The following is a 16,539-nucleotide window of genomic DNA, read 5'->3' on the forward strand; positions in this document are numbered from 1 at the left end:
CATTGCCATCTTTATATAGTAAAATATGTTTTAAATGTGTCTTCTTTGACAAATGAATAGGTGTAGTAGAATGCATCTATTAAAGTATTAGTCCTAGAAAATGTACTGATGCATGTTATTTTTGAGCAAGTGGTCTTTTTATTATATTTTTTGTAAATGTATTTACCCTGCCAGTTCACTGTGCAATCACTTCCTCCAAGTGGTACGTTCTCGCTTGACTGTGGTCTCTAATTTAGAGGATGTATTATGTGTTTAGGGGGCACTCTTTCCTCCCGAACCTAAGCCTTATTTATTTTTTTCCCAGGTTTACACAGAACCTTTCAGTATTTAGAAGAGAAGTAAACGACTCCATGAAGAATTCGACGTACGGTGTAAACAGCAACGATATGATGAGCTGACATTCCCCAGATCCTGTCTGTACAGAGCAGTGTTTCTTTGGCTTGGCTGAGAAGGGACGGGCACGTTTCCAAAGCGTTCACTTCTGATCTCCAACCCCGCCTTTTTCTCTTAAAGTCGGACTTCAGAGGTCAGGGTGTTAAGCGCTGCTCCGCTACCCAAAGAGGTCAAACCTCTCTCCCTCTTCCCCTTATTCCTCCCTCCACCCCCCCCCAGAAAAGGGCAGGGTGCTTTTGTTCTTTGGGGTCCACGGACTGAGGTGGAATAGTGCCCTGCTGTCGCCTGCCTTGTAAAAATGTGTACATTTTTTCATAACATTTTGAACAATGTTTATAATAATTTCAATTTGAAAAAAACAAAAAAAGGAAGAAAAAGTGTGATTGAAATTTTTACAGAGTCTAGTAGTTCAACAATGCTTAAGTGAGGGGTTATGTATGTGTGTGAAGAATATGAAGATGAATAAGGTTTGATGTTGGAATTGAGAATGAGTGAAATTGGATAGAGACATGGGGGGGGGGGGGGGGTGGTGGAGGAGGAGGGAGGGATTAAAAAAAAATAATGCATTTCAAAATGTTAACCTGTAGTACCCTTACAGTTGAAGTACAGCTGAATTTGTTAGGGAGAGCTTCCATTAACTCAGGCCTTGGACCCTCAATTCACATGTCCATCTGTTTTAACCAGAAGAGAGACTTGAGGGTCTTACTAAAGATCTTTCTAACAAGAAGTCACTGGTACTTTTATTTAAATCTTAAATACAAATAAAAAATAAATACAAATCACACTTTGAATTACTGAATGCATATTTCTGAAAAAGAGAATTAAGGTAGATCTAAGAACAAGGAAAGAATGATATTAGCAACTTGTACCATTCTCCAGAACTGTTGCTGCTAATTGTTTGTGAAGACTAGCTCACCTCCTAACCATGTCAACACTCATGGGTATTTTTTTTTTTTTTTTTTTTTTTTTGGTTCCCTGATGTGAATGTCTGTCTTGGTTGATTGTGTGTTGGTGGATCCATTGAGTGAACAGATAGCTGGCTGATTTGTATGGGTGTCTGCTGCATATAGTGTAAGCATTGTGACTGCAAATAAACGCTGATGGTTTGTACTGAAATTAAATTTGTGTGTGTGCATGTCATTAGGGAAAGGTGGCTTTGCACAGACATACAGAGGGTCCTTTTATAATCTCATAGTAATCACGCAGTAACTCAAAGGTTAAGCACATCTGTATAAAAGTTCTATCAGATTATAGACCAATGCATTCTGAAACAGCAATAGAAGGCTAGGAGTGTCTAATAAAGGTTTAGTGCAAAAATCAAGTCAGTTAAAATTCATCATGTAGAGTGCGACGGATATGAAAGGCTGTCCTTTTTTTCTGAAAGACCCTAAAAATGTTAATAATTACACTACAGTTTTGACAAAGTTTTAAACTTTTTTAATGTATTCTTATTAGGACAACAGAGCTGTGTCACGTTGACATCTGATGTTCTCACTGTTGGATGCATCATGGTTTGGTGCAGCTGTAGTCTTGATTAGGTTTATAATGTTATTATGTAAAGTTAATAACCACCAGCTGGTAAGTTTTAACATGGCATCATTTGTTATAGATAATTGTATTGTACACCTTGTTTCACTATTCTTTTTAACACCACAGTGACCTCTGCTGTAAGTTAAAGACACTGTCACTTATTATAAGATATGCAAAGTACTGTCTTCCTTGTAATTTAAATTTCACTGGCTGAGGGCAAGAACATTATAACTACTTTAATAACCAGAGACAGAAGAAACATGTTTTTATATTAAGTCTTTGACTTGCATATCACAAAACTATCATATCTGTTAGTTACAAAGTCTTTGCTCTCAAGCTAACGATTTTTTTCCTTTGTTTTGTTGATTTCACCAAACGAGGTGTATCTGTATTGTAGCCCAACCACCCCAGGGCCTTTATAACACATTGCATTAAACTGCATAATATGACCGACGTGTCTAGCGGCACGCAAGATCTTAGAGCAGGGGTGTCAGACTCCAGTCCTCGAGGGCTGCAGGGTCTTCTGGTTTTTATTCCAACTTAAACTCTCAATTAACATCATTTATTCAAATTGTTCAATTGGACATTTAATATGTTTCAAGGTCTTTTACAGTTGATTTAAAAAAAATGCTCTTGATTCACTTATGAAGCATTGAGGCATGGAGAGAAGTGTTAAATGTGTCCAACGAATCAAATGATTACTGAGCTAAATCTGCATCCTTTTTGTAAAACAACCAAGGTGCACTTAAGAGTTCATATTATTTATTATTATATATTATTTGAACAAGTGTGATCAGATTAAATAAAGCTGCATAAACAACTTCTAACAGTAAACTTATTCAGGTGAGACTTATTCACCATGCGATGAGAAGTGTGATCAGTTCATAGATTTGCCTGATCATTTCAATAATATACAAAAGAAGGGGAGTTGTAAAACATGTCTGGGTGTAGGGCTAGTGTGAGTTAACAACTTAAAGTTTCTAACAATGTTTTGTTTTCTTTCTAGAAGAAAAAAAAAACATTTAACTTGGCATGGCGGTAAATGCTTTGTGAATACAGCCCGCTGATTTTGAAAAGAAATGCAAAGATACTAATTAGCAACTCGGGGATTTCGTGCAAAGCATTATACCGGCTTCTTTCAGAATGAACTAGAAATGTCTTTATCAAAAAGGTCACTTGAGAAAAGTTCTCCTCTCGAGGATGGGATCAGCTCTTTTTCTGGTTCTTGCTTTTGGAAGTGGATTCATACACAGCGTTGTTGTAGCCCTCTCTGTTCCTGGAGATTTCAACTGCAAAGAACTGGATCCTGGTGGCTGAAAAGAAACTTGCTTTTAATTACGATTCTTAATTATTTCGGACAAGCTGAACTGTAGTATAACAGGGCAAACAGGTACATGAAATAGAGCATGTGTTTCTATTTTAGAAAATGCTGCAGAGAAAGAAAAAAAATCTATCAAAAAATGTCGAGGTCTTTATCAATGTTACGAGCACAATTTACTCTGCTGTTGTGTAGTAATGCAGAGATTTTTAAATATCTTTGCCCCCACATCTTTATTTAAAAAAAGGCTTCCGTGTACAGCTGTGGCCAAAGGTTTTGCATTACCTAGAATTGTAGTCCTGAGAGAATTATAAAAAAAAACTATATGAACATAATTTAGATATTGTATTTAACATAATTTTCATTAGGCTTTATGAAGCTAAATTAGTTAATTCTATAGGGTGATGCAAAACTTTTCACCATAGCTGCATACGAGCCCATCTCACCCGTGACTTATTGGAGACAACTTACGATCGACCCTTATCATCCGTGCTTGTACTATTTGTACAACTGCCTGTGGAGGATCTAGGTCATCTTTTTCAAAATACTGATCGCTCCGATTTTTCATTTACAGACGTGGGGCAGAGGGATGTACGTTACTAACTAACACAGACAGTTTGCACAGACGTGGAGTTTAAGAATCGTTAATCTTCTTACTAGTTTCCATTCCACAGTTGACGATTGTAAATCCTGTTCCCTTAGCCATCATGCTGTATTGGAACTGTAGTCCCTGCATGTGTCCTGAACTAATCCTAGATCAGCACAGGCCTCTTTAGCAAAGCCTGCTCAGAAAGTAATGAACCAGATCGCTGAAGCTCTACACACACACTCAGGGCTGCTTACCAAAAATTGTGTTCTCCTCTGTATAATCTTTTTGGCAGTCCAGCCGCAGCAGTGTGCCGTAGTTGTAGTCTTCTACGATTCCATCAAACTGCAGACAGAATGGCCTCCACTTCTACAGAAAGCAAATGAAACGTACTTTTAAAATCTCTGCACCACATGTCATGTCCACAAGCTTACTGTAATGGTTTAAAGATTAGCGACACTGGAAACCTCACCTGTTTGGCTTCTTCTGATTTGAGATCTTCTGGGTTCAAGACGTTGATGTTCATGTCACCGAAGGTCTTCTTGAATTCAGTGAAGATCTGGTCGTCGACTTTTGTGAGCTTAAGGAATTTGGGATCAACTGATGAGATGAGCTGCAAATTAAAATAAAACATGCAACTGTATGTAAGTAAGTAACATATGGGCAGTTCCACAATTGCTGACGCACATTTCTGATTATTATAATCACGGCTTTTCACTTGGGCACAGTATATCAATGGATCAGGACTAATTCAGATAGAAATAATTTGTCCACCTTTCTTGATAAGGGAGAAATGTTCATAAAATACCATGGTGTCAGACGTACTCGGACGAATTGACTTTTTCATCCACGCTGGGATGGTATCAAAATATCTGATGTTTGAGGACTTATGTACAATTGTTTCTACGTGTACTTAGATCAGACCCTTATCAATACACTACAACAGAAGCAGTCTACCTCCTTGATTGTAACTATTGTATATTCTTACAAAAATAACCCAGATCACAAAACACTAAATCATTGCCTTCAAAATGACACCCTAAATGCATTATTAGGATCATTTTGAAATGTTGACTCTGAGGTTGCCTAATTTGTGGACCTGCCCATAACAGGTGTTAGAATCCCAATACAGACAGGCCCACGTACCCTACGTCACTGCACCTGGAAAATAATCCAATAAATACCATGTGCAGGTTCCTCAAGGTTAGTACAAAACACAGGATGAACAGTGAGCTGTAAAATTGCTTAAGGCACAATGCCTCAGTTGATGGGAAGACAATGATCAGCCCAACCAATCGGAAGCTAGAACAGCAGGTCACTAATATACCCTCCAAAGAATTGTGCTAAGGAATGTCCATACCAAGTTTTTAACACAATTGGATCATTAGTTCTCTACAGTTGCCTCCACTGCCCACACCGTGGGTCTAACTTACACTAAAATACCGTAAGCATTTTATCATATATTGCACGTCTTAATTTGTATCCAATGATAAAATAAATGATTTAACTTACATTAAAATAGATTTCAGCGTGATCGTATGCCTTCTTAGCCCACATCATTTCCAGTTGAGGCTGAAAACGGGTCACATTGTTAAAAAATAAATTAATAAAAATAAGATTTTCTTACATCAAAAACTTTGCTTTTGTTCGTGATACAGTATTCCTTGTCTTCCTTAGACCCCTCTGTGGTGGAACCAGCTACCGTTCTCCGTCTCTCACTGCCTTCTGCAGAAGACCCACCTGTTTAGGCTGCGTTTGTAGATCTCTTTATCTACCCCTCCTGCACTGGACTTGTCTGACCTCAGCACCACGTTACTGGATGCTGAGCTGGTGCACTATTATGTCATTGTAGATACAAATTGTTTTAACCCTGAATTGCTACTTCTTATCTCAAGTTGTATTGTAGAAGTATTTGCACTTACTGTAAACTACACTGTATTTAAATATTGGGGGTTTTGCACTGTAACACCTGCAAGTCGCCTTGGATAAAGGCGTCTGAAAAATAAACTAAAAATAAAACAACCTCTCGTGTTCTGCCTACACCTTGCACTGCATGCACCATGTCAATGGGTTCTCGTCGTGCATAAAATATAAAGGATGTAATTTATAATGCCAAATACATAAATACTTACATCATTCCCATAGGATTCTGCAGGCAGCGACAGTGCACCGGCAGCAGACACTGCCCCGCCGGCATCCTACGAATAAAAAACACATGCACTAGTTTTAATTTTCCCTTAGGACAGCAAACTTAAAGAATCACAGGGGAGGGGGGGGGGGAATATGTGATCACTGACTGCCAGTGTCAAATATAAACAACTTGTCCAGATGTTTGTGTGTTGGATTTTATAGGATGAAATATACTACGCACTCCATAACAATATGTGCTATCTTTAATGATCAAATAGAGAATCCTTCACACAGATACGACACGTGGGCTAATTCGTATCCCACATTGAGTTTTAATTAGAAACCAAACGAAAAAACAAACAAACGCGGGCGTTGCCAAATGTATGTATTAGGATCGTCCACAGCCAAAAGCAACAGAATTTTTCATTATTAATAATTGTATGTTTTTTTTCTCTCACCAAAGATCCAAGCAGTCCTTCCAAATCCATAACGTTCAACTTTCTCCTTTCAACTTTCACCGGTTAAAAATGTTACTATTTCCGGTGTAAAAAAAAAAAAGAAATCCTGCAATTTAATGTGATCACACGGGTGTGTAGAACTTTAAATCGCTGTGTTTGTACGCAAACGGTCACATTTGTCAAAACTAAGCTGTAGTTTTCGTAAATTCTGCACACTAGTGTTAGCAACACCGGAAGTGCCAAAATAAGTAGCAACTACAGTTCATTGAAATAGGGGGCGCTGTTGCTTGGTGTTGAGCTTCTATTCACAGGCTCGCTGTCGTGTCGATAAAATTCATCTGACGTGCCAATAATAATGTGCATTTGTTTTCCTTATTCGCACGGTGAAACTTACCAATCTTCGGGATAGTCTACCTCAAATGAAAATAAAAGGTGTGTACTTTTGCATGAGGAAAGAACCGATATTAATTTTAAACTTATCTCAACAGTAGTATTTTCACAATGGAAAACATACTAATAGTTGGGCAACAATTTAGCGATTTTAACGAGCTTCAAAACGCAATTAGACAATTGGAAGCAGAGACCCATGCGAAATTCGTCATTGGTTCAAGCAGGAAGGCTGAATCGAGAAATAAGACGTTATCCATGAAGAATATTGCGTATCACCCCAAGTTCGTTTATACCAGCGTATCTTTTGCCTGCAAACACTATGGCCAAGCGAGAAAAAGACCAGGCCTCGGCGTTCGGCCAAATCAAAGGTAGGGTTTTTTTTTTTTTTTAGTTTGTTTTGGGGATTTTTTTGCGTGTGTGTGTTTTGTTTTAAATATAACTGATTTACAAATACAGCAGCAGCCTCGTCAACGGGTGAGCGCATTCGTTTCTGGGAAACACGCACGCCCATAGTTTTGCATTGAATCATAATTAATCATTTTTTATAACTGACATGTGCTGTTGGACATGTTGCAGTCGCAGTAAGTTGCACCCCTACACCGTTCAGATCAGTTTTACGCTGTGTCAGTCTGTTCGCGTTTCATAACGGTAGTTTTAGTCTGAGGTATTCTGCTTCTGCTGCTTAAATGCCCATTCCAAGGCATGTTATAGCTCAAGAAACAGAACACAAATGTAAAAAAAAAAAAAAAAAAAAAGTATAATTGTCTTTTTAATTAACTTTGTTGCATGCTAATAATAACATTTTACAGGTAATACCAACCAGTACATACAATACACGCATTTTTTAAAAGCCTAGGCTTTTTAAGCCACATCGGGTGTATTGTAATCTGAGATCACAGTATTTTAACTACAGTTGCTTAAACACAAGTTAAACTATTTGTAGTAATTATCTCCAGATTGCCTTGTCTATATCTATGTTTTTAAACCGTATTTGCATATGGTAATGTGGCGCATCACTGCCAAATGACCACAAGAGGGCAGCAAAAGATCAACAACGGGTATCCCCCCCCCCCTTATAATTTGTATTCATGTTTAGAACATTATTATTATTATTATTATTATTATTATTATTATTATTATTATAGACGCCCTTACCCAGGGCGACTTACAGTTGTATACAAAAAATACATAAAGAATTGCAGTACAATTAAGAGCAGTGTATGAGGCTGTGTGGTCCAGTGGTTAAAGAAACAGGTTTGTAACCAGGAGGTCCCCAGTTCAAATCCCACCTCAGCCACTGACTCATTGTGTGACCCTGAGCAAGTCACTTAACCTCCTTGTGCTCCGTCTTTCGGGTGAGACGTAGTTGTAAGTGACTCTGCAGCTGATGCATAGTTCACACACCCTAGTCTCTGTAAGTCGCCTTGGATAAAGGCGTCTGCTAAATAAACAAATAATAATAAAAGAGCAACATACAAAATACAGTGACTTCAGTCCTAATAAGAGCAAATACAAAACACAGTACGATTTGATATCGGGGCAGTTCGAGAGCAGATAAGTGTTGATAGATACATCAGGGTTAGATAAGAGTGCAAGTGAAATACAAGGTACTACGGATTGGGTTAAGTACAGGATTAAATACAGTAAACTAGGGAGCAGATAAGTGCAAGTTGAAGTGCATTAAAGGCAGGTGCTGGAGATGAGTTTTACAGGTGTTGTCTGAAGAGGTGTGTCTTGAGGAGGCTCCGGAAGGTGGTCCGGGACTGGGCAGTCTTGACATCCGTAGGAAGGTCGTTCCACCACTGCGGGGGGCGGGCTCTGGAGGCGGGTGAGCGTAGCGGAGGTGCAGCCAGTCTTCTAGTGCAGGCGGAGCGGAGAGTTTGGGTGGGGGTGTAGGAAGAGATGGGGGTCTGGAGGAAACTGGGTATAGTCTGGTCAAGGCATCGGTAGGCGAGTACAAGAGTCTTGAACTGGAGCCAGTGGAGTGAGCGGAGCAGTGGACATCACTGAACAACATATAGAGTGCCTCCCATGTTGCTCTGCAGGTAATAGACACACACACACCATGCTCAATAGTTTAGTTTAGCAAATAAGCAAATGCCATAGCTGTAATTTGCTTAACACATTAATCAATAACGTCAGGGTCAGCCCATTTTCACAAGAGTGCACTAGATATGGCATGTTTATATAACCCTTAATGTGTCTGTGTGAAACCTGCACACGCTGAGACTGATTCCACGAATGGAAGTGCACACCAGGTACGGTTTCGAGTGTTTTGTTTGCTGAAGCACTTTAACCCCAGGTGTCTGCACAGTGTACCTCATGTTTGAATTGCTTTATTCAAGGTCTTTTAAATTGGATTGCCCTGCCCGTGTGCTGGCCTATGCTGACAGACACAAGGACTGCTTCGTGATCTCCAAATCTTGTCTTACTCACAACCATGACGTCAGTGCAGATGCTTACAACCAGTATCCTGAGGTAAGCATGATGGTTAAAACAGAGGTGTCCAATCACGACCCTGGAGGGTCATTCCACTCCAGGTTTGACAGGTAAAAATTGTATAATTAACTATTTCAGGGTCTGGGTGGGAGTTTAATTGGTTCGATTAATCAATTTAGAACCGGTATAGTGTTATTTTCAGGTATAAGGTAAAAAGTGGTACGCAGCTCACTGTGCATGCCTAAACAACTTCCGCTAAGAAAGCAGGGAAGCGTCCACTCAAATTTGGTACCTTATGCTGTTTTCGGTTTTTTACATCTTTTTTTTTATTTATTTATCATATTTTTCCAGTCTTTTACATCATTGTTAATGTAATGTATCATATTTTTCCACCATTATGAAAACAGTATGCAAATATTTATCTTGTGCAATGGTTAATGTACCTCTGTTTGACAACAGGAAAACACCCATCAGATCGCAATTGATTGTACCTGTACCAAAATCTGACAGCGCACCACTTTCAATTTGACAATGTACTGCTTTCTGACATTACACGGGTCAAGTTTTGGTACCCGTACCACATTCTGACGATGTACCACTTTCTAACACTATACCAGGTTGGAACAAAGACCAGGAGTGATGGAAGAACCAACTTTGGACACCCATGGGTTAAAAACGACCTTGGAGGACGTAAACAAACGTGTCAACAATGTATGCTCTCTGCGACCCAAAGGTTTTCTTAAATACTGTTTGTTTTTTTTGTTTTTTGTTTTTTTTGTCTGCAGTCTCGTCGGCTAAGCCAGACCGAAAAGGAAAAAGCAGAGGAACTATTGCGACTCAATCTTTCTCCAGCAAAAGTGAAGGATTACTTGAATTCACTGACCGGCAAATGCATCACAGCCAAGGATATATATAATTTGAAACTGAAGCTCAGTAGCATCGACACAAAGGTGGTTTCGAGCCCGTCTATTTCAGACCAAGATGTCGTTCGACGCGTTATCAAAGACGAAGATTTTGCTTGCGACGCTTATGAGGACAAGCCTGTCTGTACTGTCCCAGAGGAGAATCACTGGGTGCCGGCGCTTCCTGGCGTTAACATCGACGCAAATAACTTTGTCAAATGTCAACAGCCGATTGATAAACCCACATTCAAGACACAGGCTTCTCAGACCGAAATACTGTGTAAATGTCGTGATGCAGGTACACAATCTGTAGCTATTGTAAAGTATGCAATACATTTATTTATTTATTTAAATCTGTAACACGTATTATAGCAGATTATAGAGACACACCGCAATTCTTTTTTGCATAAGTCACTAAAAAAAAAAAAAAGTTTCCCGCCGATTCTGGGCTAATTAGACTGACCCCCAATTAGCGTCAACGTGTGTTTTTTTCTTGCCAGCTGCAGTGTAAGGAACACGTTTGTGTTTGCCAAGTTCTGATACAACGTCTGCATTTATTCAGGTTGTTTTCCCTCCGTTTAAACCCACATGTTAATTGTTCAGTTGCATTGTTACACTGAGTTATTTATTAATGGAACAGTAAATCGCACGCTGTGTTTTTTAAACATCGTTTTGTTTTGCATTGCAGTTACCTCGAGGATAATGACGTCAAACACCAGCAAAATTGAAAAACCTCTTTCTCTGATATGGGGTAGGCGGATAGGAATTGTTGAATAAGCTTGGAGTTGGACATGCAATGTGTTTGTTTTGTTTTTTTTTGGTGTGGCGGCGCAAACAAATATTTTAGCAAAGTAATTGTAAGGTCGCTGTGTTCAAACACAACTTTGGGAGTTAACTTTTTTGTCGGTTGTTTTCACAATTTTGTAGCGTGTGTGTGTGTGTGTGGTATATCAACAATATTCTCAATTCCATAGGGTGCGAATTGAATGAAAAAAACAAGACGGCTACCTTTGTATCCGATGATACAAAATATCAACACCAACTGGCTTTGAGGACGGTATGGTTTAAATTATATATATATATATATATATATATATATATATATATAATTTATTATTTTACCACAACATAATCTGTGACGGTTTTTGCAAAGAGTACGTCTGTAGGCCAAATACCCACGAAACTTGTAAACGTATTTTATTTTAATGTAGCGTAACGTGTTTAAGCTACGACACACAACTCTGTTCTTTCGCTACAGATCTGCTTAGGCGCAGAAGCCAAAGACGAATTCAATGTTGTAGAAATCGTGCCAGACGAGGGAGAGGGTGCGGATGCGAAGCCAGTCCCCCTTGCAACATTGAAGAGTTCGGTAATGCCAACGGTAAGGCGTGTTAAACATGTGCAGCTCTGTCCCTGTCAGTTACCCTTAGTTTTATTAAACTGTCTTTTAATGATCTCTCTCTCTCTCTCTCTCTCTCTCTCTCTCTCTCTCTCTCTCTCTCTCTCTCTCTCTCTCTCTCTCTCTCTCTCTCTCTCTCTCTCTCTCTCTCTCTCTCTCTCTCTCTCTCTCTCTCTCTCTCTCTCTCTCTCTCTCTCTCTCTCTCTCTCTCTCTCTCTCTCTCTCTCTCTCTCTCTCTCTCTGTTTGTTTTTTGCAGGTGACTATATCAGGAATTGAACTCCCCCCTCAGGTTACATTTAGACTTAAAGCAGGTTCGGGCCCGGTCTATATCAGTGGACAACATATCTGTAAGTGTGTTTGGAATTTGATATCTCTCTTATAGAAAGTTTGTGTTTTATTTATTTGTGTTTTGAGTTGGGATATATATTTATATATTAGTGCTGGGACAAGTGTCCAAATATTCGAACGAATATTTTTTTGACACATTTGGATACAGAAGTCAAATGTTTGTATTTTTACTGCCTCAGAATTTACGCAACAGTTTTAAAAAATGGCAAATGAAAAAGAGCTCAGATTAAAATTATATATATATATATATATTATTTATTTATTTATTTATATTTTAATTTAATCAACACAGCAGCTCTTGAGCCTATATTTAAAAGTTTTAGACAGCAAAAAGTAAACAAACTAGGTTATGTGCATGCACTCATAGTGATCTCTGTGGAAAGCCATCTGGGACAAAAATGCATTGTGCTGCTTTAGAGCAAGACAGAATCCCATGGGACAGAAAGGCAAGCAGGTCATTCTGAAATGCCTTGCTTAAACAGTACCCAACTACCTGAAAATGTTGTGTAGTGATTTTTATATGGACTGTATAGATCATATATAGCTATTTGGCATCCTTTTGTTTTGTAGTTAATTCACTGGGGTAAAGTAAGTCCATTACAACTTATTATTTACTTGTGGGATGTTCTATTCTAACATGTTACATAGTCTAAGGTCTTGCTGTAAAATACACACACACGGGCCACGCCCCCCTGCCCCTGCTGCTACGCTGTCTCTGCCTGCGTTCTGAGCAATATAATGGCTTTTTTTATTTTGAAAAACTAATGAATATCCAAACCAATATTTTTAAATTGAGGGAATATCCGAAAGTGAAATTCCTGCGCTCGTCCCAGTAATATATACATATATATATATATATATATATATATATATATAATTAATTGGTGCTTGGAAATTCTGGCCTGTAATTGGTTAACCTCACCATAGGAGCAAAAATAGATTTTATTAAATAGTATCTGTAGGAGGCACTTTTTTACACAGAGAATTGTGAGGGTCTGGAACCAATTCCCCAGTAATGTTGTTGAAGCCGACACCCTGGGATCCTTCAAGAAGCTGCTTGATGAGATTCTGGGACAATAAGCTACTAACAACCAAACGAGCAAGATGGGCCGAAAGGCCTCCTCCTGTTTGTAAACTTTCTTATGTCTGTCGTGTGATTGGTTCACATCACTGTCAGTCCCGTCCCTTTTCAAAGGAATGCCCTGTACCTCCACTCCTAAACAACAAGATAAAATGGCTGAAAGAAAAGCTGCTGAATGGAAAATTATTTACAAAACATACCACAAAAGAAAAAAACGTGCGTTATGAACTTCAAAATCATTTTCTGTTATTTATGTATTATTTAATTATGCTGTGTCGGCTATATTTAAACAAAATACTGTAAAGCCTTAAATATTTGCAACCAAAATATTTGAATCACAACAATAAAACCTATTTTGCTCCAGAAATGTTGGCTACCTGTTGCTCTGGTAGTAGTGGTATATTACTTATATGTACAGCACTAATATTCGTGCCAAAAATGTTTGCAGCTTTACAGTATTTGGTCATATTTCCTATTCAACCTTGCGCCTCTCATTATTTTGACTGACATATTAAATAAATACTGCAGCTTTGGGCATTTTCGCCCCCTGTCGGTAACAAGCCTTCCGTTGGGTCAGTAATTTTCCACTATAGTCCTCCTCTCCAGTCCATTATATATATTGGTGTGTATGTAAACCAACCAGCTCATAGCCTATCAGGTATTTGCACATTTCCATCACCGTATCCTGTACCTCCGCATCCTGTCCCTCCTTTTAATATGTGGGGTTTTATTTTTTGTTTCCAAGTCCAGGATCTTGATATTTTACAGTGTACATTGTGTTTTGCTTTAGAATATGGTGGATGGTTCTCCACTTGTCCTTGAGAGAATTGTTAGTTTCATCACAGTACATTGTCGTGTTTTGTGTGTGGTGCAGTATTTTAATGCATTTGAACTTGCGTTTGCAGTGGAGGAAGATTTATCCTTTGATGAAGAGGATGGTGAAGAGGAGGATGAAGTAGAGGAAGAGGAAATTGAGGAAAGTCCTCCCAAACCAGTAAAGAGGGCAGCTTCCAATAAAAAATCTGCACCAGCCAAGGTCTGAATGAATTCCTTTGCAAAAGCTGTTTATGCAGCTGTAGAGTTTTTGAACCCTGGGATTTTGTCACTTTGTGATGTCATCTCTCCCTATATCTCCTCCCCCACCCCAAGTTACAACTGTGTGGTCCCACAAAGTTCACAAACGCTTATTAGCATGTCTCATGTTATTTATTCATCGGATTTGAAGATTTAATACTTATTTTGCTCGAATTAATCTAATCAAGTGGTAAATCCTGTAGGGCTTCATTTATTCACATAAATGTCATTTGTCTGGACATTGTCCGTCCCCCGTCCCCCGTCCCCCCCTCAGAGAAAGAAGACTGATGAGAAGGAGGAGGAAGATGATGAGGAGGAAGAGGAGTAAGTATTTGTTGGGGAGGGACTGTCTTCATCAGACCCAATGTTAACACGTGTTTGGATTTTACATGTTTTGTATTGGTACAAGTATTGTATTTGCATGAGGGAGGAGATTTAATAAAGCTTACTCCAGCACTGTAATTCATTATAAATAAAGCTTTGCCTTTTGATTCTGGGATACTACCACAAAGCATGTGTGTATCTAGGAGAAATAGATTTATCAATCCCAGATATGATCTCACAAAATCAGAGGTAAGTTTAGGTCAGAGCTGGTCATAGGTTTAATTAGTTCAAGTTCAGCAGCCTAATGGCAAAGGAGATACCGAGTTTTTAGAAGGGACCACCTCCATCTATCAAATAATTTTTGCAGATATTTTAACATTGTGTCTTGTATACTTTTGGGCAGTGTAGTGTGTGTGTGTGTGTGTGTGTAAGTATGCACATGTAGGCTTGATTGTTGAAATATTTTAATCAAGCTAAATGTAGGAGTTTGTACATGTGCTATGATCAACGTATATTTTATGGTTCCCACTGGCTTGACACATTGAATTGTTCTTTGCATAATGAAGAATGGTTTCGGAGGACGAAGAAAGCCCACCTAAAAAGGTAAGACCAGCAATCTGTACGTTACTGATCTATAGAGAATATGAATCTTTGCACAGTTTAACAATTAGTCTTTTGATGCATCTGATGCACCTGACCTGATTGAACTCTCTGTCTACGTAAACCATATCCTAGCACAATAAGCTGTTTTTTTTTTTTTTTTTTTTTTTTTAAAAACCTTGCTTTATACTTGAATACCAATTGTAAAGGCCTCCGTGCCTCAGTTTGCATTGGCTGTAATAAGCCTTGCTGTGTCTCTTGTGTATCGCAGAAGATAACTTATTTTTGAATGTTTTAGGGCAAAGGAAGAGGAAGGAAACCAGCTGTGAAGAAGTAGTTGCTGAGTCTTTCAGGTACTCGTCTGTCTCTTGCAACAGCAGCATGCTATTGGCACGGGAAACACACGCATTAAAAATAGTTTTCAGACCTGTCAAGCAAGGTAGATCTAGTACTTTTTTATTGGCACTGTCAACCACATAACTACATACAACGGTATACATTATTTACATTTACAGTGTCATTCTATAGATTTTTATAAACATATCTTTCCTTTTCTTATGAAATAGGTACTGCAAATTGCATGGAAGATGACCAGGAACATAACTTGTTGTTCTGTAAATTATTCTACAGTGAGCCCCCCCCCCCCCCCCCCCGGCTGACTTTTGTATGTTTCAATTGTTTTCTAGTCTTGCTATCCAGTAATTCTAATTCCATTTAATAGTATTGTACAGCTCTTTTGCTGAGCATGTTTTCCATGTGTTAAGTTGTTAACCAAAAAAAAAGAGTAATAAAAGTATCATCTTGTTAAATGGGGTGTTTGTTTTCTCTTAATTACAAACTGCATCTGGAATTCCACAAACATGCATGTCTTACTGGAACTGAACATACATCTCTTCAAATTATATTGTGCCGTTAACGATATTGAGTTTGTAGTAACATGACTGTGTCTGTTTTCTGCTGACGATACAAAGTTTACTGTGTTTCATTTAACTTTCCCTGATGTTCCATCTTGGCACTGCAGAGGGCACTGGTGGAGTTGTTAATGATTTAATGGGGTGACAATTAAGTCAAAGCAATACAGTTTTATCCTTGTCTTACTTGGCTGTTGTAACATTGCTTCTACTTCTGTGAAAATTGGAAAATTTTATTCTTATGTCGTCTTATATAACATTTGAGGAGGGTTGCAAATGTACTCCTGTTTAAGTTGCTCACCATATAGGATATACAGTGTTCTGCATAACACAAGCTGGCATCTTGCAGCCCCATATAGTATGTGTATAACTCTTAATGTAGCTACGTAGCCATTTCTGTATGATAAATACCTTTTTATTAGTGATATGTTGCATCATATCACTGATATTTTATGTTGCTAAAGTTGCCTTAATTCTGAAATCTCCAAAGGTGAGTTTTTAACTGATTTAAAGTTATGCCTCTATTCACCATGCCAGTTTGCCTAGTGTAGACATCAGTCCTTCCTGAACCAGAGCCTTGATCTTGGCAAGCCCCAGACAATTTCAGCAGTCACTCACATTCTATGTGTAGTATCTTAACTTGTCTGTCTTATCT

At 38.6% G+C, this 16,539-nt stretch overlaps 3 protein-coding genes across 9 annotated transcripts in view; 2 read left to right on the forward strand and 1 right to left on the reverse strand.

The window, feature by feature from the left end:
* LOC117962600 (exportin-7) overlaps positions 1-1,514 on the forward strand; it is a 33,935-nt gene extending 32,421 nt beyond the window's left edge. For all 7 annotated transcript variants that reach the window (XM_059008748.1, XM_059008749.1, XM_059008750.1 and 4 more), the window contains exon 28: positions 305-1,514. In XM_059008748.1, coding sequence (XP_058864731.1) covers positions 305-398 — 94 coding nt within the window. In that variant the 3' untranslated portion in view covers positions 399-1,514. The remainder of the gene's footprint in view (positions 1-304) is intronic.
* A 1,154-nt stretch (positions 1,515-2,668) lies between these two features.
* LOC117397727 (protein PBDC1) lies at positions 2,669-6,625 on the reverse strand. The gene is made up of 6 exons (XM_033996545.3): positions 6,416-6,625; positions 5,960-6,025; positions 5,340-5,399; positions 4,300-4,440; positions 4,085-4,196; positions 2,669-3,236 (listed from the first exon to the last, which is right to left on the reverse strand). Exons 1-6 carry the CDS (start codon positions 6,443-6,445, stop codon positions 3,130-3,132), a joined length of 516 nt encoding a protein of 171 aa, XP_033852436.3. The 5' UTR covers positions 6,446-6,625; the 3' UTR covers positions 2,669-3,129.
* Positions 6,626-6,844: 219 nt separating this feature from the next.
* Positions 6,845-15,782, forward strand: LOC131706867 (uncharacterized). Its single transcript, XM_059008755.1, has 12 exons — positions 6,845-7,173; positions 9,151-9,283; positions 10,030-10,444; positions 10,835-10,897; positions 11,121-11,203; positions 11,405-11,527; positions 11,803-11,893; positions 13,881-14,011; positions 14,324-14,373; positions 14,940-14,976; positions 15,272-15,326; positions 15,540-15,782. The coding sequence occupies exons 1-11, from the start codon at positions 6,917-6,919 to the stop codon at positions 15,308-15,310; spliced, it is 1,422 nt and encodes a 473-aa protein (XP_058864738.1). The 5' UTR covers positions 6,845-6,916; the 3' UTR covers positions 15,311-15,326; positions 15,540-15,782.
* Positions 15,783-16,539: the final 757 nt, after the last annotated feature.

Source organism: Acipenser ruthenus, chromosome 37 (assembly GCF_902713425.1).
Source record: "Acipenser ruthenus chromosome 37, fAciRut3.2 maternal haplotype, whole genome shotgun sequence".
In the NCBI taxonomy this organism is placed as follows: domain Eukaryota; kingdom Metazoa; phylum Chordata; class Actinopteri; order Acipenseriformes; family Acipenseridae; genus Acipenser; species Acipenser ruthenus.

Excerpts from the sequence above, each read along its gene's own strand:
- LOC117397727 (XM_033996545.3), bottom strand. The coding sequence starts at position 6,445 with ATGGATTTGGAAGGACTGCTTGGATCTTTG. Across the intron at positions 5,400-5,959 it reads CAGAATCCTATGGGAATGAT|CCTCAACTGGAAATGATGTG; the intron begins GTAAGTATTTAT and ends ACCCGTTTTCAG. Across the intron at positions 4,197-4,299 it reads AATCAGAAGAAGCCAAACAG|AAGTGGAGGCCATTCTGTCT; the intron begins GTGAGGTTTCCA and ends TGCTTTCTGTAG.
- LOC131706867 (XM_059008755.1), top strand. The coding sequence starts at position 6,917 with ATGGAAAACATACTAATAGTTGGGCAACAATTTAGCGATTTTAACGAG. Across the intron at positions 10,445-10,834 it reads GTGTAAATGTCGTGATGCAG|TTACCTCGAGGATAATGACG; the intron begins GTACACAATCTG and ends TTTGCATTGCAG. Across the intron at positions 14,977-15,271 it reads AAGAAAGCCCACCTAAAAAG|GGCAAAGGAAGAGGAAGGAA; the intron begins GTAAGACCAGCA and ends TGAATGTTTTAG.